We start from the raw sequence: 27,118 nt of genomic DNA, 5'->3' as shown, positions 1-27,118 counted from the left end.
TACTGTAGGCAGAGTTAGGAAAACGCAAGGCTCTGTTGGCCAAGAATCCAGGACCAGCTGAAGGCCAGTGAGCAAGGGGGACAGAAGGTGCCACCCTTCAGGAGAGTGCGCCCTCACATAAGGCTTGCAGGAGGCACCATTATGCAAAGTGGCCTTTGCTGAAGAAAAAAAAATAACATTTACAAATGAAAAGCCACAGCCAGGGTGTAAAGAAGCCGGGGAGTGAACGAGCCCCCCCTCATGTGAAGTGCAGTAACAGGAGAGGCCCGCCCTGGGAATGATTTCTATTTCTGTCACTTCCTGGATGGCGCGAGCGCTCACCTGCGCGCGGACACGCCCCCGGGCCACCTCCGAGTGGAAACGAAACCGGCGCGCGAGCCATGAGCGGCGGCCCGGGCTCTCGCGCTCCCTCCGCACGGAAAGGTAAGCGTCGAGGGGAGACCCTCGTGCATGGCTTACATTGCAAAGGATCGAAGTACAGGGGGCAGGGGCGCCCCGTGGACAGCAAGTTTGGGGGTGTGAGCTTCGGATTTACCAACAATCACTCTGGCACCTGATGTTAAAATACATCATAAGAGAAGCCGCCCAGAGGGGCCAGGAGGGGGTGCGGGTTGCTAGGGGAAGTGCGTGAGAGAAAACACTTTATTTTCTTAAATAACCAATGTTTTTGAGTCTTTTCTAACAGAGAGAGAATCGTGCGCGCGTTTTTGTCTGTGTGTGTAAAACCGACAGACCCCTCACCATACCCCACTGAAAGCATCTGTACCCATCCTAACACAAAATACATCTGTTGGAGGGGTGTAGCACCCCAAACACCCTGGAGAGGGGATTATTTCGGGCTCAGAGCAATTAGGGTGAAAATTCGCTCACAAATGTACCTCATACGGGGGCAGGTCTGTGCCTATCTGTGCGCCTGAATGAGTATTAGAATGAGTGCGTGTTGGCAGGGGCGTAGTAGCTTACTCAGTGAGGATGTGAGATTCCAGGGATGTGAGCCTCGATTTTTATAACTTAAAAAAGCGTTGGGTGCTGGTCGAGGGGCGAGATGACCAAGGGTCGGGATGGGCTCTTCCTGTGGGCAACAGGGTTGGCACTAGGGCTGCCATCTTCCCAGGAGACCAATACCGACCATCTGTAGTTTTAAGCGTGCACAACGACCTGGGCATGATACCACGTAGGGACTACAAATAAAATCAAATCTGTTCCTTGATAACATGACTTTTCTGTCTGTATTTTAGTCTGGGGTTGTTAACAGAACACATTAGAACGTGCTTTCTATTTTATTTTTGAGGTGTGTACAGATAGGGCTAAAAATACCTGCTAGGACATTAAAATACAGGCTAGGTGGCAACCTTGGTTGGCACTGATTTGCGCTTGGTGGGCCTGTGTCTAGAGTGGTGTCGTGGTTGAAAAACGATTGGTTGGAAAACTTGGAATGCTGTCTCCAGTGATCCACAGTAGTTGGAATATTTCCCAGCATTTGTTCCATCCCCCTTGGGTGTTTTGACAGCCAGTATCATGCATGGAAACCGGAGGCCGGCACACCTTTCCAAGCCTACTATGGTCAGTTTGTGAATTCCAAAAGTAGTATATTTGCACCCATTCAAGGAGTATGTCTGTAGTTGCTGATTTACTCCTTTTTTCGGTAAGCCGGTCACAATATACATGTAAATTCCAAATACAAAAAAAATGAACAAAAGTTAAAAACTCTCAGTGAAATGAGAACAGTGAGAAAAAAACGACAGACATAGCAGAACAGAATCAGGGCCCTAGGCCCGACTACCAAGCCAAGAATACATTTATTTGGGGGGTGTCACACCCCAAACACACCCTGGACCTACACTCCTGCATGTTTACTGGGACACTGTATTTTTGATGTTCTCTGTTTTTGATGTATTTTCATAGTTGTAGTTGTTGTCAGAGTTTTGAAGTATCGAATAATATGTTTACATTATAACAAAATTGCTAAAAACTAACTATATTTGCACCAATATATATTTTCATATTAGCTGTCATTCCTTTCCCATCCCTCTCTTGATTCTCTTCTCACTCTTTCCTGCCCAAGAAAAGAAAGATAGATTGTCTCTAGTCACAAATGTACATTGAGGGACTATTTGTTTAGCTCTGAGAATGAAAAGATCTGACATTGAGCACCAGAAGCCTTCAGATGCATGGGTCTTTCTTTAGGGGCTTTCAGTGACTGATGTCACAGTAACGCGCCAGCTGACATCATAAAATGCAGCATTCTAGAATGTTCTTTGCTGGTGATAGAAAGAGAAGCAGGACTGGACAAAAAGAACTGTTCCCTTTTGCCATCTAGTCTGGTGGGGCCCTTAGAGTTTGGTGCATGCGTAAGATTTTGTAGAAGGCGTTTCTGTGGGATATAAGGTCACCTTGAATGCTCCATGTTTACCTTTCTTATCACGTGCGCCGGTTATTCACCAAACAAGACTGTTTGTTCTGCGCACATTCCATATTTAACCTCTTTTAGCAAAATGCTGGGGCATTTTTTTAGTGCACTGATGTTTACTTGCTCTGCTTAGCAACCTACTAACAAAATACCCACTCCATAAATTAAGAAAAAATTGTGTAAAAGATGAAATGTGTGAACAGCCTTCACTGACTTTCAAGTTTTAGAGTTTATGCATGCGCACGTGGCTGCCAAGAGGCAATATGACTTGTAATGACCTTTGGTCAAGAGTTGCCAACTTTGTAGGAAAATGTTTTTTAATTCACTGTGGAAAGTGCAACATAGCCTTAACTGCAGCGCCCTATTGTGGTCTATTGATGTATATTTAAGCCTCACCCACTGGCCTCAGCGGCCGCCCACTGACCTAGCATCTGCCTGAAAACTGGGACTGAAGATGCTAAAACCATCGTCCTTCTCTGGACCCTGCAGGCCTCCATAGTCTATATTCCTACCAGGGCCATGGCAGGCCACAGATATTTACCTTGTGCTGCAGAAATCGTTGTCACATGGGAAGCGACTTCAGTCTTCCATCTTCACGAGTTTAGGTCCATGAATTATGGCGCCACCCGTGCATATTTTGCATATTACAGGCAAGCCCGGCGTGTTGGCTTCGCCAAATGCTTGTTTCGTTGTAGACACGGTTGCTCTTCTTTGTCAGCCGTCTCCAGCCACAAAATATCTTTTTGTCGTGTCCTTGTCCCCTCCTGTCCTCGCCTCCCCGCCACCTTGCACCTTTGTACCATTGTCTGCACACTGCCTGCCATGTTTTGTCACTAAGCGGCAGTTCATCTCTTGTGTTCCTCTCCCCTCGTCTCATCTGTCCATCCCCACCACACACCGCACGTAGGCTGTGCTGGCCTCTCCTACACATCGCAGGAGCCATATTATCAATCAATCAGGAGTTTGTAAAGCGCACTACTCACCCGTGAGGGTCTCAAGGCGCTTGAGGAGGGGCGGGGAGAAGGGGGGAGGTGCTGCTACTGCTCGAACAGCCAGGTCTTGAGAAGCTTCCTGAAGGTAAGGAGGTCTTTAGTCTGGTGCAGGTGGGTGGGAAGAGTGTTCCACGTTTTGGAGGTCCACATGTTCACCCAACATTTAATCAAAGGTATAAATAATACTGTCCCTAGCAAATATATACTAACCCATCTTAAATACTATATAAAAGACAAGAAGAAATAAAACAGAATTATAATTCAGTACAAAATAATCAGGTCACAACCCAACATTTGTCAGTTAAATGTCATACAACATTTACATAAAAAACACTATCCGATAAATAACCAGTTTAAAATGGGAAATGAAAATACCAATTAACAGAATAATTAATGCCTACACCCAAACAAGAAGGCCTGCAATATGTCCCAAAATGTAAAATACCAGAACATTCAAGATTATGACAACCTCTTTATAAATACCGAGAGAGTACTAGAGTAAGTTATTAAAAAAAGTAATTATAAAACCCAAGGGAATGAACATGGCATGGCATGGCAATCCCTGTTTACAGATAACCTAAGGAACCGTGAAAAGGTGCATATGTAAACACATTAAAATCCAAAGCTATATGCACCTGTATGTTCACTCAATGTGCCTGGTGAATGTTACACGCACAAGAAATGAACAGAAGCAACCATTGGCTGGATAGGACACTACTGCGTAGTAATTCGCCATTGCAACGCTACCAATGCCAATCGGGGGCTTATAACACATACTTGCAAGGACTGCGATTGACCGTAAAATGTGTAAATATATGAATTGCAGATATGCACCAGTGTCTTGACTAGATTTAGAACTTTTTTCAATTTCTCTACAATTTTTAAGTGTACAGTTGGAAATCTGACTTTGATTACACTTTTTTCCCTTTTTTATATTCTTTTTCCTTCACACTGAAAACATTGTGCCTTCCACTAAATTCCACTAAACCAAAGAAAGATATGTATGAGGCACATATCCCAAATGCTTACACATTTGTCCTTTTTGGAGTAACTCGTCATATGTCTCAGTACCAAGGCCAGCAATACTGATCGGCACAAATATGGAATTCCCTATGTCAACTGAGAAAATCTTGCCAATTGTTGGAGGCGGCACGCTCTTGTTGGATGAGGGGAGGCCCAAGCCAGGCAGAACCTACCAGTCCCGTCAGGGGTCGGTGATTACACTCCCTGTACTCCCTGCTCTCACCCTTGGGTAGCGTGGCACTGAGCAGTCAGGCTTATCTCAGTGGCAATGTGTATAGCATCAGCACAGCACACATATGCAGTAGATAAACCGAGCGTCACAAAAGAGACTTCACACATTGTGTATGTAAAGAAGACTTGTATTCAACATGTACGTCAGCTAACACAACATGAACATCATGTAAATCTGGGCATAAATCACATTCAGACATATCACTACCAGTACCAGGGCCAACCGTGTCAAAAACAATATTAGCAATATGTACACTTGAGAAAGATCCTGTGTTCCCTCCAAGCACCCTCATGCGGTTCAAACCGTTGTTAGCACAAGACCCACCCCAGCAATGATCCCAACTCAGTCTCACACCATTATAGGGTGCACCACAGTTCACAATGGTAGCAGCAATGTGAACACACAGATAATTCCAGCACTTTTAAATAGCTCAGCGGCCTAGGCCGCACGGGTAAAAAACAATGTCAACCATGATAGTCTTTTGGCAAGAAAACAACGTGTACGGCAACACCACCATGCGGTGTAGTCAGTCACAGGCAGTCACTCCCACATACTTGCTCGACACCGCTATACAGTGCCATGGATATCAGGCAGACTCAAACAGCACGCATTCACACACACTCGCTCCCTGCACCTTAATGCAGTGCACTGATATCTGGCAGGTCAGTTGTTACTGCACTCGCAGACCCCCCGGGCCCAAACCTCCCTTCACCCTTCAACTTAATCCCTACTAACCCTCCCCCAAGGTTTTGAGATGAAAGCAAAATACCCTGGAAGTTAAACCGATCGTGGCCAGAGTCACACTTATTCAGGGTCCCAGGGAAGGTGGGGGGAAAAGAATATATAGCAGGCTGATCAGGGAACAGTCGACAAATGGAAGGTTGACCACAACTCAGGAAGTTCATGCACAGATTTCTGCACTGTGCCTTCTGGAGCAGGCCCCGGTCTGCAAAGCACGTGGTGGGTCACCAAAGGATACACGCTGTTTACAATAGTGCCCCACCAGGCCAGGCATCCCAGCACACAAATAGTTACCAATTCTGCAACGACTTAAGTCACACCAGACCAATCCTATTACACATGAAGAGTTACCAATTCCGTACCTCCCTGGAATGAGGCACAATGTCTAGTGCGCAAATACTTGAGTTGCACCAGACAAATCAGGTCACACACAGGTGCAAGTTCAGCGGTGCCACACGAGGTAGAATGCTGCACTGCAATGGGTACACCCCCACCTCCGACGGTCGCAGCCTGTCAATCGGACACTGCAGGCAATGAGCGTGCAGTCAGCATGTCGCATGAAAGAAATGCAGCACTATTGATGAAGCGGGCCACAACCGGTAAATCCAATCACCACCAACAAGGTGCTTATGCGTAACGTGGCCCCACGATGAAGGGCCACTCCTTGAATGCGGGCAGTACTTTGAAGGCTCTGCACCAGGCAATCTGGTCTCCAGGCACAGGACTTGGGTCCACGCTGACACCGCTACTATCAGATGGGAACCAGCAGACGTTGTGGGCACTGAAGAGGGCATCGCTCTCCAGGTGAGATGGGTGGAAGGTGCAGTTCCTCACGGGAGGTCTTTGATGTCCCTGAGACCTCCACCAAAGAACAGGGTTCATGCCAACAACCCCTTGAGGAGCACACTCCAGGGTGCCACACAGCAGCAGTCACCCCGCCTAGGCCAGTCATGTTTAGGAAGGGTGCACAATACCTTCCCAAGGCAGTAATTCCTTCTGGTGCACAACAGAATCCTCTGGCAGTGTGCACAATGCCGACTGGTAACTCTGGTCCTGTGTCTCAGCAAGTATATCTCTGAACTGCTGCAATGTGGTACCAGTACTTATACTGTGATGTGCATTTGAAGTTAGGGGAGATTCAGAGGGTTACCCTTTGATCCACAGAAGTCTCCCCTAAATTTCAGTCCTGTCTGCCATGGGGCTGTGGAATACAGATCTTAAACTTAAGTGGGGCCAGGATCTGGCCCCAAGAGTCTGTGTCAAAACCTCTCTCTCCAGGTTATCCAGCCAGGCCCTCAGATGGTAGAGGTCTTTCGTTCTAGTTGTGTGCCCAAGGTTTACAGCTGTCACTGGGGAATGCACAATGTGTTCCCCCATGTTAACCTATGGGCAGAGCAGCACTCTTACGGGGTGAAAACACACATGGGTATTGTTCACTTTCTGGGCATACATGCCCTTGCACACATACAAGCCTGCATTGGCAGGCTGGACACATGATTAAAAGAACACCATATATGCAAGTGCACACCCGCAGGCCTGCTTTGATAGGCTGGATACGTTTCTGAAAACACCATAGGTGCAAGTGCGCACACACAGGTCTGGTAAGTCAGGCTCAGGATGGGTTTGAAGCACCAGTGGGCACGCATGCTCACACTGGCCACTGCCTAACGTATGTAGGGGAGATGCACATACTTCTGCACTGTACTCACAGTGAGAATGTGCCCAGGGCTCTAAGGCCACTGGTTAAGAATCAGCAAAATCTATAGGAAGAGCAGATCCCCTAGGTAGGGAAAACCCACATTGGGGGTTCTTTACTACTGGTGCCTAGTACACCCAGGTGTACCTGCCCAGCTTTCCGTCTACCAACTGCTCTGCCCTTCAGGGGGTGCTCTAGGGATAGCTGAGGGCTCACTCAGGATTGGCTACGGAGTTAGAAGTGCTAACCTGAGCCCCGGCGCAGCTATGTCCCCCTCCATAGGCCTGCATTGTGATGCCAGATACATGCTTGGCAGGCTATTCTAGTAGATGGCACACTCAGTGGAACGTCCCACATGTAGCCAGGGCTGTACCCGCCCTGGGTATGTGGTGGACCTTTTTACAGGGCGGTCCTGGGTACAGCACCTGATTCAGTCACATAAGCCCCTCTTCCTGGCATGTGTAGGGAGGGTGGGCACTTTACCACCTCAGTACAGTGGGAAACTGCCCAGAGTCCAAAGGTGACGCCACGAGAGTCAGCAAAAAAAGGGAGGAAAAAACCCCAAAAAGGTTTCAGGGAAAGCTTTCAAGAAGGGCCATCTCCAACACCAATGTAACCATACACTGAGACGTATAGATTTACTGTTGTTATCTCCACTTCTCCTTACTTTGAGGATGTGTCAGTCAATTTTGTGGGGACGATCTAAGTGCAGATTAATACTAAAACTTCAGTGTTGTGGTAAAACCCCTGGTAACTTTAGGTGCACACAAGGGCCTCATTCTACTAATTGTGGTGCTCTTAACTAGGTTGCAGAGTTGCTCCTCTACGCTGAGACTGCTGTTTTTCCACCACATTATTGGTTGGTATTCCTGCAAGCAAATCCACACATTCCGAGTTTGCGCGTCTCAAAACACCAAGGTGCCTATTGGTATACTACATTAGGAATAATTTGGTAACACAACTTCACGTAATGAGATCCTTAGGCTGGAAAACATGATTGGAAATGTTTGTGAATAACCAGAAACTTCTGACTTTGTGGATGTTCACCTATTTCCAGTGAGTGCGCCTGAACCTCTCCTAGAAACGTCTGTCTTCTCTCCTTTTTCTGCAACGTCTTACTGTGCAATATGCAGCCATCCTGGAGGGTTGGCGCGGCTCGCGGAGACGTTCCTGAGCCACGCCGAGCCAACAAATGAACAGGGAGAGCCGAGCTAAGGGTCCGCTCTGGCTCCAAGAGCCCGTGCGCAAGATACGCCTTGAAAATATGTGGTATGTCACTCATGCGACAAGCATCATGCTACAATAGATAAGGGGTCTTCAAACTTAGAAAATATTATTTCTTGAACAGGCAGAAGCGTTACATACACCCTAGTACATCAAAGTATTTGAGAAGTTTTTTTAAAGATGAGTTTTTAAGCATGAACTGAGCAACATTCCTTCCTCCACCCTGTGACAATGCTGTTAGGAGTATGTGGACTTTATTCTTATTATAGATGGAGCAACATTATAGGTAAGGCTCCTAGTTTTCTGTTTTTGCTGATTTTTAGCAATGCATTCAGACAGAAAACAATGTGTTCCCTGACCATATTTCTTTTTAATAGCAGTAATATACAGAAAGTTGGCTTTCTTGTAGGTTACTTTCCATGCTATCTTTCATGAATACCAGGCCAACAGCGGAGCAGATAAACAGCATGGGGAGTTAAAAAAAAAAAAAAAAAAAAACAGGATGAGATTTCCTCATACAAAGGCATATGTCTACATACATTGGTAGTATAATGCTAATATATACCTGTGGGTGTAAGGTGTTCATATAATTGGCTGCTTAATTTACTAGAATACATCATCAAAGTATGAGTGCGTGTTTACATAAATGTGGAAATATACTTTTTTCCAGCTTCATTTGTTCTCAAAACACAAGATAAATATGGAAAAATACCAATACAATGGCCAAAAAATAAATATGGGTAAATGCAGATGGAAATATTGAAAAAAATACATTAAAAACCGAGAGCCCTAACTATAGGCTAATAAATCAGACGAGGCTTTTGGACAGAGTACACCTGCATTGCATGTATTTTAAAGTGCTCTGATATGTGAAAGTGAACAAAAAAAGAAGGCTCAGTGAAATAAAGTATTTTCCTAGGCTCACCTAATTTGTGCAAGTAGGACAGCCAGGATTGTTCCTAGCTTTTCCTGTTCCACAATGTGCAATTCAGCCACTGGATGGGTATCTCTTTCTGACATCAAAGATTTGTCTTTAATTGTTGGAGGATAAAATTAGAAAGTAGGTGACAGGCAGTATGCACATTTCATGTTTTGCAGTTTCACATCTCACAAACCCTTGCCTTCACAACACACAGCAAAGTTACACTTTTTCGGCACAGGTATTTATGCTAGGAATCCCAGGATGCTGAGCCCAGTTGTATTAGAACCTGGTTCCCCATTTTAGATGGTCGGGAGCTGTGACCTCGAGGCCACGTTGCATCCTGTTGAAGCTTGTCTCGTTTGGGCTCAAGGTTCCAAGAGGTCCTCGAGCGGAGCCAGGCATCTGGTTTACCTCAATCCCAAAACAAAATCCGCCCCGACCACAATATTCACTCTAGACAGACCTGGCGGGAGGCTGCGGCTGGAATTGTCCAACGAGGGTTTCATGATTGAGTAATGCCAGCCCACCCAACTTTGAAAGAAGCCCACCAGGAACATGCCAGTCACTGAATGACCAGTGTTGCCCTGGGGGTCAGTCATTTGTACAAAATACAATTATTACACTCCTAATTGTGTCACTATGATGTGCACAATTGTGACTGACCCAGAAAGTGCAAGACAAAGCTGGGGATCTTAAGGTTCCAACCTTCATCCGCTGAAGGTAAGTTGTGAACCAGTCGCGCGACCTGGCTCGTGTAGCTTACCTATCTGAATATTCTTACATTTGCAATTTACACATTTTTCATTTCTGCAAGCATGTCCCAGAGCGTTAGGTTGATGCTAAACTCACTCACGTATAAATAAAATCAGGCCGATTCACAGATATCTTTTCAAAAGTAGCAAACCTAATTATTGTGGAGCTGTGCCTAGAATTTCTGTACATAAATCTCTTTTAGAGAATTCAAATAAATATATGTGAGTTTTAAAATTCCGTACAATCCTGTGCTTATAATTCAGCAGGTAAAGTAACCCTTGCAAGTGTAGCATGGGTACACACTAACACTCCAGCTTTCTTTTTTGTGTGTGTTGTTTTGTCCACCTGGAAAGTGTTTTCCTGGATGAAAAAAAACACACATACTGCATCACAATAATATTTGAGTCTTTTCAAGATGCCACCACACTTTTACAATTGCACCAATTGTTCTGTGGAATAAATTTATATGTAAATGTAGAGTGGAAAATCATTGGACCGGTTTTTGAATACTCTCTGTTACAGCGTTTTGGGGGCTCACTGCCGTTCCAAGAGCCACCCCCCTGTGCCTCCTCTGCAAACATCTTGTTTCCACCCCGAAATCAAATATCAAATCCCAGTAAATCCACTGACCTATTGTGCATTTGGGGGCATAAAAGGAAACAAACCCTGATTTTAATAAGAAAGAGCTTTGAGTTACAACTGCAGATGGGGTATTTTTGATGAGCTTTGGTGCACAAAGTTGACTGTTGATGCACAAAAAATGTTTGAATTGTTTATTCGTTGATCTTCATATATTCCAAAGGAAAAACAGGTTTATCATGCTTAATGGTTCTTCTTCTCACCCACGTTTTATTACTTTTTAGCACGAACCGTAGGCAGAACAATGGTGTCTTTTGTTAATTGCACAATGGATTTGAAATTCTATTCCAACCCTACATAGATCAAACAGAAAGAACGAATATAGCCTTAGAACCCGCCGTAGCGGGCTCTACCGGCTATTAAAGGCCCGCTTTCGGCTCGGGCCTTTAACAAGGGAGAGGGCCTTTAATAGCCGGTAGAGGCCACTATGGCGGGTTCTAAGGCTATTAGAACATTCTGCCATTAGAGGGCGGAATGTTCTCCTAAATACAACAAAGGCTTCACGAACCGGAGGGGATTAAAATCCCCTCAGGCTCCGTGAGGCTTTGTTCACAGCTGCTGCTGTGAACAAAGAAGATTGGAGTGTTGGCGCTGCAGCTTTTACTGGCTAGTAACAGCCCGGAGCACTCCATTGTTTTCAATGGAGCTGCCAACGTTCCAATGTTCTAATACATTTTAGTTTTTTAAATAGTTTTGAATATCAATATGTTAATTGCAATAATTTTGTTATAAAAAATAAACAGAAAATAATGTGTAAGGATTTCTAAAACAGAATGCATCTTTTAAGTGAAAGATCCATACATAAAAGATGTATTTAACAAGTGTGGATAATGCATTTTACCCCAGCACAATTGTGGTGAAGCACAGCCTATTGGAATTTATGCTACGACCATTTTGCACACTCATTTGGAAAAGGGGAAAGTGTGCTGTGATAATGTTATGCTCCAATCCGAGGCGCAGATCTCAGAATTGGAGGGAATAACACACCCTGTAATTACTACACCCAGTAGTATCCATGGTGGCTGTGTGTGCTATTGACTCTCAAATAATAGCAAACTTATAATGAGGCCCCAGAAGGGTGGAAGTGATGGCTGTGATAATTTAACAAGTGTGGCTTTGGTCTTAATTTAGAGATAATTCATTTTAATAGACGGGAGTTCTAGTCCAGAGAACCTGAAATACAGAACCTAAAGTTCTTGAACAATGTCACTTCTCATAAGTGTTACCCTGCAAACTCGTTGGCCCTTAGACCCCCAAATTGTATCCCAAGCCTGGCAGATAAGGATTTAGCCATTCTCATTGTATTCAGCCAGGGACTGTTCTTTAGTAATTCTCTCCTTTATAATTGTTAATGCAATTTATTTTAAAGCAGAATGATGCTCCACGATGGGGAACAATTATCAATACTTATCAAATATATTGTAAACAAATTGCATATGAGGAAAATAAAATAAACCACAAGAGACAGTTGCACAGCTATTTTAGGCATATTTTGTACACGTTATTTTAGCTAGCGAGGCCTGCAGCTGTGCACTTTCACCTAGATACATTTTCGTCAGCATGGTTTTATTTTTCTAGTAATAGCCAGTTTTACGGTGCTGTTTTATTATTCCTATCACGTTGTCCTTTCGTCTAGGAAAACAGTACGCTCTTAGCAGACACTCTGTGCTCTTTCCAAGGCTACAGTCAGATAGGATTGCCGACAAACGTGGTATGCTGTGTCTCCAACATTCACAGACAACACACACTCATACGTGGGGACCATTTCTTAGAATGTCAGCTGTTTTATTCTAAAAACACTCTTTTGTCCCAAACACGGTAGAGGGAGATTCCAGCCAGATGGCCACTGCTGTATGCTGATTGCTTCGCTACAGCTGCTTACATAGGCAGACAAACCCCTGATCCATATGGGGACAGTGTCTCTCTAGACCACAGGCTTCTTTTTCTAGGTATGAGGGATGATGTTCGGCCAGAGGGAAACCTGAAGGGCAGATTAGACTTAATGTGCTGTGCTCAAACATAGCGTAGGCAGTAGGATTGTAGATCTCTCCCTTTTTTGACAGTATGGTAGGACTGTTTTTGTGTTTTTCACTTTTAGTCACATGCTTGCTTATTTTGTGTTTTATCATCCTAGTTATTGCTATACATGCTACTTTATCCAAGATGCAGTTCTTTCAAGAAATGGATATTGAACTATATTCTGCCTCTGTTGTCTTTGCCCGTGTGAGACTCTTTGGTCACTGAGAGAAAGGGATGAGATCTGATTTACCACTATTCCCCAGAGGAGTCTATCTTGCCATGTGCCAGGTTGCCACAATCATCTCGTTCAGAGATGAGTCGCTGCTAGTTAGCTGGAAACCCCAGATTAGGCCAACAGGTGTCACCTGGTGTGGAATCGTACTCCGTACCCATAACCCGGGTGATCCTGCCACCTAAATCCAGTAGCCTCATTAGCATAATGAGAACCTACACAACAAGACCATTAGACTTTTTAAAAAATCATGCATTTATATAAACATATGAATCTATTCTCACTTCTCTCCAGGGCAATTAATACGAAGCCACGACCTACTGAAAACCGTTACACCACACAGCATAGGCAAAAACACAAAAACACAACACAGGACTCCATAAATATAAAAGATGTGAGGCCACACTGACATCAAAAACACGTAAACCAAATTTTAAAAACAAGATATCCCAGGGAAATTGATGTTTCCGTCCATTTCTAATATTTTTGTAGAGCCTTCCTTAGATGCCAGGTGGTCGCCTAAAGATTTTTGATACTAATAGTTCAAGTGTGTGTGTGTGTGTGTGTGTGTGTGTGTGTGCGCAAACAAAGTAGTCCATGAAAGAAAGCGCACTCCCAAACAGGTTAAAATGTATTTATTTCTTTTGGAGTGTAGCAACGCCAGCAACATACAGAGAATTCTTTAACATTTCTCCAGGCCTTACGCATTTCAGACATCTCCGTCCATGGTCACAGGCCAAATGCTTGGGTTCAGCAAATAATTGCAGGCACCTGATTACTTGATTAAATACCAGTTCAGCCCTCGGTGGGCTTCTAAGTGTATTACAAAGTGCATCCTGGTAAAGGTAGTCCTGCGCATTTATATTTCACCTTTAGTAGGACCCCTCTGAGGGCTGAACTGGTATTTAATCAGGTGTCTGCAATTTTTTGCTGAACCCAAGCATTTGCCTGTGAACAAGGACAGAGATGTCTGAAACGCGTAAGGCCTGGAGAAATGTTAAATAATGCTCTGTATGTTGCTGGCTTTGCTGCATTCCAAAATAAACTCTAACTTGTTTGGGAGTGTGCTTTCTTTCGAGGACAACTTTGGTTTGCATATAATATATATACGAGAGCTAATTTAAGGGAACCCATGAAGACCAACATAATGTGACTGAAAATCAAGCTACAGGGCATCAATTAAAGACATCCTTTGTAAATTGGCTAATTAGATCACTAATTCAATGCTTGTAAACTCGCCTGCATTGTGATAGAATACTATGGACTGGCACAACATGAGCTTTTGCTCACTTGACTGTCCGCTACTAAACCAAAACGCGTATATTCATTAACCCCTCAGGTGCCCTGGATGCAACGGCTACTTCCTGGCGTTACCGCTCGGGTGCCCAGGACCTAACCGTTAAGTCCAGATAGGGGCCCTCGGGGGAGGCGCTAGGGGCCTCGCACCCCCCTCCCCTGGGCAGGGATGGAAGGGGAATCGATTCCCCTTCCGCTCCCACCCCCCTGACCGGAGGAGAAATGCAAAAGCATTTCTCCTCCGATCACGTGGAGGGGCCGAGAGAGGCATCAAAGGACGGAAAGGCTTTCCTTTCCTTTGATGTCTCTCTCTGCATTTCTGCTGCCATATTGAATAAGGGGAGACGGCCCCTTGGGCAAAGGCAGCTCCCCAGGGGGGACAATTTATTTTTAGGCCATGTCTGTCCCCCTGGGGGCAGATGGGCCTATTATAATTAGGCCGATTTGGCCCACATTTTTTATATGTGGGGAGCGACCCCTTAGGCAAGGGTTGCTCCCCTGGGGGCAAAATTACTTTTTGGCCTTTTCTGCCCCCCCCTTGGGGGCAGATCGTCCTATTTTTATTTGACCAATCTGCCCCCAAAGATGGGCAGAAACCACTAGACACCAGGGATTTTTTTTTTTAAACTTATATTTATACCTAAGGGGAGCGGTCCCTAAGGGGAGCCTATTATAATTAGGCTGATCTGCCCCCAAGGGGGGCAGAAACCCCTAAACACCAGGGATATATATATTTTTGTTTACTTTATGTTTTTATATATGGGGCGCGACCCCTTAGGCAAGTCTAAATTGTATTTAGACCATTTCCGCCCCCTGGGTGGCAGATCGGCCTATTTCTGTCAGGCCAATCTGCCCCCGGGGGGGCAGGAACCACTTAGGCACCAGTGATTGGTGTGTGTGTATGTGTGTGCTTTGTTTGGGGGGCAGCCCCTTGGCAAGGGTCACTCCTCCTGGGGGCACATTACTGTTGGCCATATCTGCCGCCCTTGGGGGCAGATCGGCCTATTTTTGGAAGGCTCACCTGCCCCCAAGGGGGCAGAGAGCCCACCAGAGACCTGGGAATATTTGTTTTTCAAAATAAGAGGTTGGGGGTATGGCCATACACCCACCCCAAATAAATTGGGCCAAAGTTGTTCTGCCCACCAGTGGGCAGATGGGGCAATTACCCTCGATCCACACCCCGGGGCGGGCAGAAAGCCTTCTAGATGCCAGGGAATAAAAAATAAATAGTGGGGTGGTGGCTACCAACCAGTATGGGCCTGGTTATGCCCCCACCCCAACTGAAGGGGGTAACAGTCTTTCAGCTCTCCCCCGCACACTAAAACATCTTATCCCATAGTAAGCAAGAGGACGTGATTATTTTGGGTTTTGGTTTTACATTTGGATCATGAGAGCTTGGCTAACTCAAAATCATCCCACTTGGAATGGTGAGGGTTGCATTTTTTGGACTTTGGGACGCTGCCATGTAGAAAAATCCACATGACCTATACACATCTGAAAACTAAACATCTGAATAAGTCCAGGGTGGTGTGCTTCACATGCACACGCACCATTTTCTTACCCACAATGCCCTGCAAACCTCCAACTTTGCTGGAAATCATACTTTTTCCCACATTTTTGTGATGGAATCCGCAGGAATCCACAAAATTCCTACCACCCAGCATTGTCTCATCTAAACCGATAAAAAGTTTGCTGCATTTTGTCAGCCTAAATTTTTTTTTTTTTTTCAAACTGCCCTTTTGGACCCTCATTGGTTCCCCCTCAATTTCAACATGTTTTTGGCTCTTCCCTGTCACAGGCACTTGGCCCACCTATACAAGTGATGTATCATTTTTACCAGGAGACTGAGGGGAACATTGGGTAGTAGGAAATGTGTCCCGGTGTGGTGATCCCACAGAGAAATGTGGGAAATATTTTATTTTTTAGTTAAATTTGAGGTTTGCTGAGGATTCTGGGTAAGAAAACATTGGGGAATCCATGCAAGTCACACCTCCCTGGACTCCCTCGGGTGTCTAGTTTTCAGAAATGTCTGGGTTTGGAAGGTTTCCCTGGATGGCTGCTGAGCCTAGGAACAAATATGCAGGTAATTTTGTATTTGATCATTTTGATGTGTCCAGATAGTGTTTGGGGCATTTCCTTTCGCGGGCACTAGGCCTACCCACACAAGTGAGGTACCATTTTTATCGGGAGACTTGGGGGAACGCTGGGTGGAATGAAATATGTGGCTCCTCTCACATTCCAGAACTTTCTGTCACCGAAATGAGAGGAAAAAGTGTTTTTTGGGCCACATTTTGAGGTTTGCAAAGGATTCTGGGTAACAGAACCTGGTGAGAGCCCCACAAGTCACCCCAACCTGGATTCCCCTAGGTGTCTAGTTTTCAAAAATGCACAGGTTTGGTAGGTTTCTCTAGGTGCCGGCTGAACTAGGCACTTTCCAAAAAACAACTCTGTTTTCTTTGGGAAAATGTGATGTGTCCACATTGTGTTTTGGGGCATTTCCTGTCGCGGGCACTAGGCCCACCCACACAAGTGAGGTACCATTTTTATCGGGAGACTTGGGGGAACGCTGGGTGGAAGGAAAGTTTTGTCTCCTCTCAGATTCCAGAACTTTCTGTCACCAAAATGTGAGGAAAAAGTGGTTTTTTTTGGCCAAATGTTGAGGTTTGCAAAGGATTCTGGGTAACAGAATCTGGACAAGTCACCCCATCTTGGATGCCCCTAACTGTCTAGGTTTCACAAATGCACAGGTTTGGTAGGTTTCCCATGGTACCGACTGTGCTAAAGGCCAAAATCCTCAGCTTGGCACTTTGCAAAAAACAGCTCTGTTCTCTTTTGGAAAATGTGATGTGTTCATGTTGTGTTTTGGGGCATTTCCTGTCGCGAGCACTAGGCCTACCCACACAAGTGAGGTACCATTTGTATTGGGAGACTTGGGGGAACGCTGGTTGGAAGGACATTTGTGGCTCCTCTCAGATTCCAGAACTTTCTGTCACCAAAATGTGAGGGAAAAGTGTTTTTTTTAACCAAATTTGGAGGTTTGCAAAGGACTCTGGGTAACAGAACCTGGTGAGAGCCCCAAAACTCACCCCATCCTGAATTCCCCTAGGTGTCTAGTTTTTAAAACTGTACAGATTTCGTAGGTTTCCCTAGGTGCCGGCTGAGCTAGAGGCCAAAACCTACAGCTAGTCACTTTGCAAAAAACTTGTCAGATTTCAATGTAAAAATGTGATGTGTCCATGTTGTGTTTCCGGTCACGAGCATTAGGCCTACCCACGCAAATGAGGTACCATTTTTATCAGGAGACTAGGGGGAACACACAATAGCAAAACAAGTGTCATTGCCCCTTGTCTTTCTCTACATTTTTTTCTTCCAAATGTAAGACAGTGTGTAAAAAAGATGTCTATTTAAGAAATGCCCTATAATTCACATGCTAGTATTGGCACACAGGATTTCAGAGATGCGCACATAACCACTGCTTCTCAACGCATTATCTTGTGCCCATTTTGGAAATAGAAAGGTTTTCTTGATACCTATTTTTCACTCTTTATATTTCAGCATATGAATTGCTGTATTTCCGGTATAGAATGAAACCCCAATGCAAGGTGCAGCTCATTTATTGGTTCTGGGTACATAGGGTTCTTGTTGAACCTACAAGCCCTATATATCCCTGCAACTAGAAGAGTCCAGCAGACGTGATGGTATATTGCTTTCAAAAATCTGTCATTGCAGGAAAAAGTTACTGAGTAAAATGTGGAGAAAAATGGCTGTTTTGTTCACCTCAATTGCAATATATTTTTATTCAGCTGTTATTTTCTGTAGGAAACCTTGTAGGATCTACACAGATTACCCCTTGCTGAATTCAGAATTTAATCTACTTTTCAGAAATGTTTAGCCTTCCGGGATCCAGCATTGGTTTCGCACCCATTTATGTCACTAACTGGAAGGAGGCTAAAAGCACAAAAAATCGTAAAAATGGGGTATGTCCCAGTAAAATGCCAAAATTGTGTTGAAAAGTGTGGTTTTCTGACTCATCTGCCTATTCCTGAAAGCTGGCAAGATGGTGATTTTAGCCTTGCAAACCCTTTGTTGATGCCATTTTCAGGAAAAAAAACACAAGTCTTCTTCTGCAGCCCTTTTTTTCCCTTTTTTTTGAAAAAACTACATTTTCGCTGTATTTTGGCTACTTTCTTGGTCTCCTTCAGGGGAACTCACAAACTCTGGGTACCGCTAGAATCCCTAGGATGTTGAAAAAAAACGACGCAAATTTGGCGTGGGTAGCTTATGTGGACAAAAAGTTATGAGGGCCTAAGCGTGAACTGCCCCGAATAGCCAAAAAAAGGCCTGGCACCTGAGGGAAAAGGCCTGGCAGCGAAGGGGTTAACTAATCTGTACATATTATATAACACCCTTATGGATTAAGGGCCAGAATGAGAGTTGTGAGGGCAGCCCGCTGTCCACCAGTGAAGCAGAGGTAATAACCTGCACTACTGCCTGATCACCATACTTAGAGATGTCCCCCATTGTGGCAGACACATATGTGCCTTCAAAGGAGCCGTCACAACGGCCGCTGCACCAAAGGTACCAAAAGTTTGCTGAGCGTCCACCATGTATCATGCAACTCAGCAGTTTTTTTTACATAAACAAACCCCAAAAGTGGGAGTTTATTTAATAAAAAATACTAATGATCTTGACACTGGGAGTTTTCTCTTTTCATGTTTGCGACGACCAGGCTTTCCCTGGCAGTCCCAAACAAAAACAAGCATTTGCAATGCAATAGGTCTCGCATTTGCTCGAGTTAGATCTACTAGCATTGTAAATTCCTAAGTGGACTTTTCTTGACACACAAATTGAAAATGAAAAGTAAAACAGTTGGCATAAGCGAGCCGATTCAAAGCGCCACGGCCGCCATGAGCATGAGCGCGAAGGAGACACACAAAAGGAAAAGGAAGTTCGCTTGCAGTCAAACATATCAGCAAACATGCAATTATCCATGTAACAGGGGCAAAGACCAAGGTGGTAACAAAACTGCCCCAGGGAGGGACAAACGTAAAGCATTTACCAATGATAAAGGATTTTTGAACGGCAAGCCCATGAATGAATGATAGTGACGGGCGTGCGGTGGGCGTGGTTAAAAGCCCACAGATAGATTACAACAGGCCAGAGTTTTTCGCGCTCGACCTAAAAATTCTGCTCTGAATAGTTCTGATGTACTTACACCAATGGCCCCAAGCCAATCAGGCCATCACTGGAAGGTTTCCACTGGCAGAGCCAGCAAGGGCATCACGAGTGGAATTGTATTTGCCACTAGAAATAGAGCTCTAAATAACCCCTAAAAACTTTGTAGATTTGTGGTCATTCACAAACCAAAGTCTGAGCAGTGTCCCACCATGGAAATGGTCAAACGTTCACTCTGGGCGCGTAGCGGAGCAACTTTCTTTCCAGGTTGGGAATGCGAATGGATCTCCCCACGAACTGCTCGGGTGCTGGAGATGGGCTTTCTCCCCCGAGGAAAATTGTTTTCCATGTGGAGAAAAAAGTAAATAAAATGTGCATAGGAAAGATGTAATAAGACTCCTGGCATGGCTTTCCGAGCGCACTGTTACACCTGCTTTGGGAATTAGAAAAACTTTAAAAAGTAGAATCAGGTGGAGTCGTAGAACATTTGTATTTTCACATTTTTTTGCTAAACCCCACCCCATGTTTGTTAGCCTTCTTCTTAAGGACAAATGCAATAATGAACCCGATGATGGCGAGTAAATGAAATGTCCTAGTTTGGTTAAGGCAATTATGACTAGACCTAAAAACACAGGACCTCAATCTCAGAGAAATGTGTAACTCTGTGTCTGGAATTGTAGGCCCGCCTACGGATGTACGTCACTCATTTCAGGAATACACAGGTTCCTGATTGTACCTGAAAACCCGCCCCAAGTGCGCTTTCTAACTTTTCTATATTTTTCTCCACCAGGAGATAATTTTGCCCCATTGTGAAATGCCTTTCATGACACCCCACCCACCTTTGGGGTGTTTCCTTCCCTTTCCCTCTTGGAAAAGGGTCTTATGGCCATATGTACGAACACATTTTCCCGTAGACACAGAATGGGCAAAACTGCTTGCTACATCTGGCCCTTAGTTCTTTGTCACAAATAACTCTACAGTCATTTCCAGGATCGAAGGACTTGGAGAGGAGTTTGTCCAGACTTACAAACACAAATCTTTCTGGTTGTGCACAAACCGTGAGGGCATTCCCACCTCCAATGCCCACTCCTCACTCTCTGGAGTAGATTTACTCTCCCACAAGTTTCTTATGAGTGGATTTGCAAACGTAAATTAAGTAACTGTTATTTGATTGATATATTAGCTGTATGCAGAAATGAACAAACCAGGAATGTAACAGAAAAAACAGCAGTTTAATGCACAACTTTACTAACGTACTAGGGGCCACATGTACGTATATTTGGAATTGCGATTCCATGCAAATCGAAATTAGGGAATCACAATTCCAAATGTAAGAAAGTCAATTGAGTTTGTTTTGCGATTCCCTGTGGGTTGCAAATAGACCTGCCTCATTATTATTCATGAGGTAGGTCGCAATTTGCGACCCACCGGGATTCGCAAAAATCACAGGGATGGTGGCCTGCTAGTGTCAGCAGACCATCATGTCTGTGATTGCTTTTAAATAAAGCAATCTTTTTTTTTTTTCAAACGCAGGGTGTTTTCCTTAAAGAAAACAGGCTGCATTTAAAACGAAAAATTAAACGTTTCAGTTTCATTTTTTAAGAGTAGGCAGTTGTCCGTGGGACTACTCCCTGCTCTTCAAAAACGTTTTTGCATGCATTCCCAAGGGGGAGCGGGTACCTTGGGAACCCCTTCCCCGTTGCGAATGGGTTAGCACCAATTTGAAATTGGTGTTAACTGCGATAGTTTTGCGACCGCAATCAGAGTCACAAAACAATCATACATACCATTTAGATTCGGTATTAGGAAGGGACGCCCTGAGCACGGCCTTTCCTAATACCGAATCGCAGTTTGTGCTTTGTATATCCCAAAAGGCATTTTTCTAGATGCAATGGGCAGATTCTGCGAATCGACCCGTTTGCGAATAGAAAAATGCTTTGTACATGTTTGTACATGTGGCCCTAAAGGTTTGTAGAAATCTGAGCTGTGGATGGTAAAATGATCTCCAGGAAACAAAAAAAGTTTCCTGCAGGTCGCAAAAGCCTTCATTAGTCCTGGAGTACCTTATGAAAGTGTTCAATTTCTAGACCTGAGCAAATAAAAAATGATTTCACAACTATTTACTTAGAGTGTTTGACGCAATTAGCGGGGTGGAGTATATGCTTGATGAAAATGTTTGACGCCACCAGGAACTGTTTGGCAGAAATGTAAGTCCTTTTTTTGCAGAGACTTGTGTTGCGTTTGTTGGCTATGCCCTTTGTGTGGCCGCAAGGCGTGTCGATGAGGGACTAGTGACTGTGCCTTTGTGGTTTACCATTATTTGAATAAGCCTGGTGCGTGAGGACAACCAGAGACCAGGAGCTGTAGTGCAAAGTCATTATCGCCCTCTCGCGAGAGGACCTACAGGTTTATGGTCTGCAGAGCACTTCTGAAGGAAACTGAGAGTACATTGTAACTACTGGCTTCATTAAGGGCCTGGTGTTCTTGTGTGAGACTGTCAACAAAGGTGTGTCCGCCACGAGAACAGCCTGTGATCTGAACTCCATTATTCCGTGACAGGTGGCCATTGAACATCCGGTGTGAGAGATGCAGAAGGCCAACGACATCAGGAAATGGTTCTTGGAAACCCAAGCCCTATGGTTTATTGAACATGGAGTGCCCGTATGGTTTCATGGACTCATCACAAGAGAGTAAGCAATTTGTTTTGTCCAAATTGTTCATCATCAAAAAAATTCTAAAAATATATCTAATGTGAAAATAAATACTGATGAACAGCAGGGGCTGATCTCATCAATGTATACCTACTTGTGATCTGAAGCTTAATGTGATAGAGGAAGCTTCGGGTGATAAGCAGAAATCCCTTAGTAAGGTGAAACTTCATGTGTCTAGGGAATTTCATATGGTGTGGGAAAACTGCTTTTTATGTAGGAAAGTGGATGTGATGTGGGAAACTTCATGTGATGTGTTTAAACCTTGGTGTAATGGGGAATTGTTCATGTGATATAGGGCAGTGGTTCTCAACCTTTTGGCCTCTGTGGACCCCCACTTTATCAAAACTGGATCCCAGGTACCCCCAAACCAGAGACCCTCCACTGAGTCATTACTGAAAGCTGGGGACCTAATCTGTTAATATTATTTAATTTTTGAAGCAGGCGCGGGCCCCCTGAGGAGGCTTCATGGACCCCCAAGTTTCCCCGGAGCACAGGTTGGGAACCACATATATAGGGAAAAAGGCATATGATTTGTGACAATGTCTTGTGATTTGTGAAAGATCATGCAAAACAGGCCAACTTGATGAGAGACAGGGAATTCTAATGTAACAAAGGGAAACCTTAAACCGTGCCTGTTGCCTTTTCAGAGATGCTGAGAATTTGTTAAAGAATAAAACTCCGGGATCATTTCTGGTTCGCGTCAGTGAAAGCCGTATAGGTTACAGCTTATCGTACAGGTAAGACTTGTTTTTCTGTGTTCCTTTAAAGCATGTTACAATAGGTAGAGTAACACAGTGGGTTGGTTTTCCTGGTAAAGAGGTTCGTCTGTTTCCTGAAAGTTGTGGTTGGGCCCTAAAGAAACTCACTTACAACAGAGGTTCTCAATGGATTATAAAAAAAATAGGGCACAAACCTCATGCGGCTTGACAACATTGACGTGCCCTTGGTCAGGCAAGAATTTAACAGTAGTTCTTCGCAAGACCTGCTCTACCTGTTAAATCCCTCCACCCTTATACTTACTGAGTGCTACGAGAGTTGTTAGCACGATTGTGAAGCGAGTGGTATGTGCGGGTGTTGGGAGCAACCCTGGTGAAACCGGTTCTGAAGAGTCCTTCGATGACGAAAAGATGACCTCATTTGTTTTTCTTTACCCTGAATGGCATTCATCAGTCTGACCATCAAAGCCTGGTGAATACTATTCTTGGTACAAATTTATTGTACTCCAGTTCGTTTTTCCTCCTGTTTTGTTTTCCCCATTTCAATAAAGTTCTCTCCTTTGTTTGCTCATTTTCCTGAGGGAGGGAGGTCTCCAAGCCCTTTTCTCCTCCCCACATCCAGAATCAAAAATGATTAATCTCCTTGATTCCTTCCTCCCAATCCCCTTTTCTTCTGTTTTTAATGCCTCGCAGCAGTACCACACCCCTTTACAGACCCTCTCACTCTCATGTTCCCATTGTGTCTCTAATTCCCATCCACTTCCACTCACTGTTCTATTTTCCTGCTCTGGCCTCTTTTCTGGTTCCTTCTTATCTTTTTACCTGGCCTGTTCCTTGCATGTTTGTCTCGCCCAACCCTCCCTCATAAGCACTATAGAAACAGAAATCACGCTGTGCTGTTCTTTTTTTTTTTAAATAACAAATTATCTCTTACGTGGTTCTCCAAAAATGTGTTTAGGAATTCCTTAGTAATTCTTCTGTTTTTTTATTTTTTTCCAGATAGTTTTCAAACTACAATGTAGGGCCTGATTTAGATATTGGTGGACGGGTTACTCCGTCACCATAGTGACGGATATCTCGACTGCCGAAATTTAAATCCCATTATATTCTGTGGGAATTAAATTTTGGCACACAGCATGTTTGTCACCATTGTGAAGGAGCAACCCATCCACCAATCTCTAAATCAGGCCCTTAGTTTCAATAGAAGTTTTTTCTCCTCTACGCTTGTGTGGAATGGGGTATTTTAATTGATTATAATGAAGAAAAGGCGTTGTTAGTTATGTAGCTTTTCATAAAAGTGAAAGCATTGGTGCAGTACATTTTATTTTACAGATTATTTTTCTCTAGCTATTAAAGTATTTTAATGGATTGAAATATTGACAATTAATATGCCTCAATACTGTAAAAATACATCTTCCATTTTAGTAAGGAAATCATACAGACAATATATATATATATATATATATATATATATATATATATATATATATATATATCATGCACAACATATTACTCATTAATATGCACAAACATCTTGCAATAAGAAGTGCTTTTCTTTAATCTGAGTATGTCTTAAAACCTGCTTCTTGGAGGCTTCTTTTGTATTCTAAGTAAGTGTATGCTAGAAGCATGCCATTTGTTTACATGAGTGTCTCTCTAAGGACACTTTTCATTAAACACATAAGACCCTATGCACGTCTGCACTGAGGTGGCTTGCTGCAACAAGCATTTGCAAATTCCAGTGGGTCTGGCTTTAAAGGATTGTTGTATGGTAATACGAAGCATTACAGATAGCATAGGATGGATATGTAATTTTTCTGGACACAAAGAACTGTAAAATAATATTGGTGTAGGTTAAAAGGTGCAGTAACAGTTCACTGTTTAGGCAGACCTAAAATCCATGTAAAATAAGGACTGCCCTCTCACATCTGTGCCACTGCCTGTGGATAAATACAATTATCACAGCTGTGGAGGACAAGCACTTTTTTGTGGAAGCACACAACCTCTGCCCAATTTAACATGTGGGTGGAGCCAAAGCCCCTCTCTAGTGCTGTTCACATAATTGTCTGGCGACAGCTGTGCTGTCAAGCAAGACCATAAAAAGGAATTTAGGGCCACATGTAGCAAAGTCCGATTTTGCGAATCGGAAATTGCGAGTCGGTGCGACTCACAATTTCCGATTCGCAAAATCGGATGCAGTACGGTGTCTCAGACACCGACTGTGAGTCGCTATGGGGTCGCAAAGACCCACCTCATTAATATTAATGAGGTGGGTTGCATTTTGCGACCCCATAGCGAGTCCCTGCACTCACAGGGATGGTGGCCTGCTGAAGTCAGCAGACCTCCATGTCTGTGACTGCTTTTTAAATAAATCAGTTTTTTTTTTTTTTTTTTGCAGCCCGTTTTCCTTAAAGGAAAACGAGTTGCAAAATAAAAAAAATTACGAAACCATTTGGTTTCGTTTATTCAGAGTAGGCAGTGGTCCATTGGACCACTGCCTGCTCTGAAAAAACCTTGTGGGCAACATTCACAAAGGGGAAGGGGTCCCATGGGGACCCCTTCCCTTTTGCGAATGAGTTACCACCAGTGTGACACTGGTGGTAACTGCGAATTGCGATGCGAGTCGCAAATAGGAAGGGAACACTCCTTCCTATTTGCGAGTTGCATTCACAATTTGCGAGTCGGTACCGACTCGCAAATTGTGAATGTGCATCGCAGAAGGCTGTTTGCATGGCGCAAACTGCGATTTTCGCAGTTTGCACCATGCAAACGGCTTACTACATCTGGCCCTAAGTGTGCAAAAGCTTCTACTATTATCTTGTCGCGGTGGAGAGGTTTAGTAAAAAAGAAGATGGATTAGTTGGGTCCCAGGAATTTGGGGAGGCTGCTCTTTAGTTTGAGGGCTTCTCTCTCACCCTTCTCCTCTCCTATTTGCACTTATTTAATGTCAGTTGAATGTTTAGGAGGAGGTTGGTTGATTACCGGTTTCTGTTTGACACGTAAGAATTGGTATTACCAAGGTAAGTGGCAAAGAAAAGTGTCCTCAAATGAACAGATTGAGAGATGTAGTCATATAATGGCAGTATATAGCATTAGTGGGCCTCCAGGAGCCCTTAGGCCAGGGGTAGCAAGGCAGTGTCAGGGTTACTAAAGGGAAAGCCAGGCGGAGCAGCAACTACAAGGGCTATCCCCAGACTCACATCCATGCCTGTTTCGGAGAATTGTTGACGTATCTAGATGCATGCGCTATACAACACTATTTGCCTATCAATATGCTGTTTCACGTTTGATTTGGAAGATCTTCTCTTTGGAGAAAGATTATTTGTTTCTTCACAAAGTGATCCTTCAAAAGGCATGTTATATGCAATATTTTGTGTATCTGTTTCTTGATCAATACATGGTGTCCCACTTTCCCTCCTGAAAGGCTTATGTGCTGTTATGTTACTGAGTTGTTTATTTCCTGTATTTTATCTTATCGACCTACTTAGTTTTTATGCCACTGTTATGCCGTTTTTTAGGGTCGAGCCTGCGAGTGCATGTGCTTGCGCATGCGTCTCGTATGCAAGACGCTGTTATGTACAGTAAAGAGCTTGGAGCCCACCTGTCGCTCACCATTTGCTTGTGTGCATGGCACTCTTCTTTGCAGACTTGTAATTTGTCAAGGCAGGTCTATCAACATTTCCGTTCCTCTTTGTGGAGCAGGGATCAAGCACTAATTGATTTCTACTGGATTAGTGCCCTTCCGCTGCTCCAGATGTGATCAAGGTACTATTTTGTTCTAACTTCCAGTGTCCCGCAAACAGAAGGCTTGTGACTGGCAAAAACGTGCCCAGCAGGACAAACAAAACTGCAAAGTTTTATTTGTTAAAGCTAACTTTATTTTATTTTGTAAAGTTGTCTTTTCTCAGTTTACACTCATTTTTTTATTTCATTTTTGCTCATGGGTGCTGTTGTCAAAAGATGAAAATTAACTTGTTTGAAAAATGCGAGACCTATTGCATTGCAAATTGCTTGTTTGATTTTGTTGTGAAGGCTTGTTCAACAAATATAAAATGATTACAGAAGTGAAGATTGCATCTATTTTGCATGTGATTCTCACATTAGGATGCATTCATTGTTTTCTTTTCTAGTGCTGTTGACCGCTGCAGGCACTTTAAGATTGACGTCCTCGGCGATGGACGGTTTGTAGTCGTGGGAGTACCGGATATTCATGAAACATTAGAGGATCTAGTCAAGTTCCACCAAGGGAACCCAATCAAGCCATACAATGAATTACTAACTCAACCTTGTGGACAGGTGAGTACCTTACAAATTGTTTTACCAAATCCAACTCAGTG

The 27,118-nt window shown here is 43.9% G+C and overlaps 1 protein-coding gene across 2 annotated transcripts in view; it reads left to right on the top strand.

The window, feature by feature from the left end:
* The first annotated feature begins 316 nt into the window (after positions 1–316).
* The window catches only part of HSH2D (hematopoietic SH2 domain containing), a 37,821-nt gene continuing 11,019 nt past the window's right edge, over positions 317–27,118 (top strand). For both annotated transcript variants that reach the window (XM_069217305.1, XM_069217304.1), the window contains exons 1-4: positions 317–423; positions 21,914–22,044; positions 22,713–22,802; positions 26,912–27,077. In XM_069217305.1, coding sequence (XP_069073406.1) covers positions 21,941–22,044; positions 22,713–22,802; positions 26,912–27,077 — 360 coding nt within the window. In that variant the 5' untranslated portion in view covers positions 317–423; positions 21,914–21,940. The remainder of the gene's footprint in view (positions 424–21,913; positions 22,045–22,712; positions 22,803–26,911; positions 27,078–27,118) is intronic.

This window comes from Pleurodeles waltl, chromosome 12 (assembly GCF_031143425.1).
Source record: "Pleurodeles waltl isolate 20211129_DDA chromosome 12, aPleWal1.hap1.20221129, whole genome shotgun sequence".
NCBI classification, from domain to species: Eukaryota; Metazoa; Chordata; class Amphibia; order Caudata; family Salamandridae; genus Pleurodeles; species Pleurodeles waltl.
The sequence above is the reverse complement of the archived record's forward strand: the minus strand, read 5'-3'. Positions and strand labels throughout refer to the sequence as shown.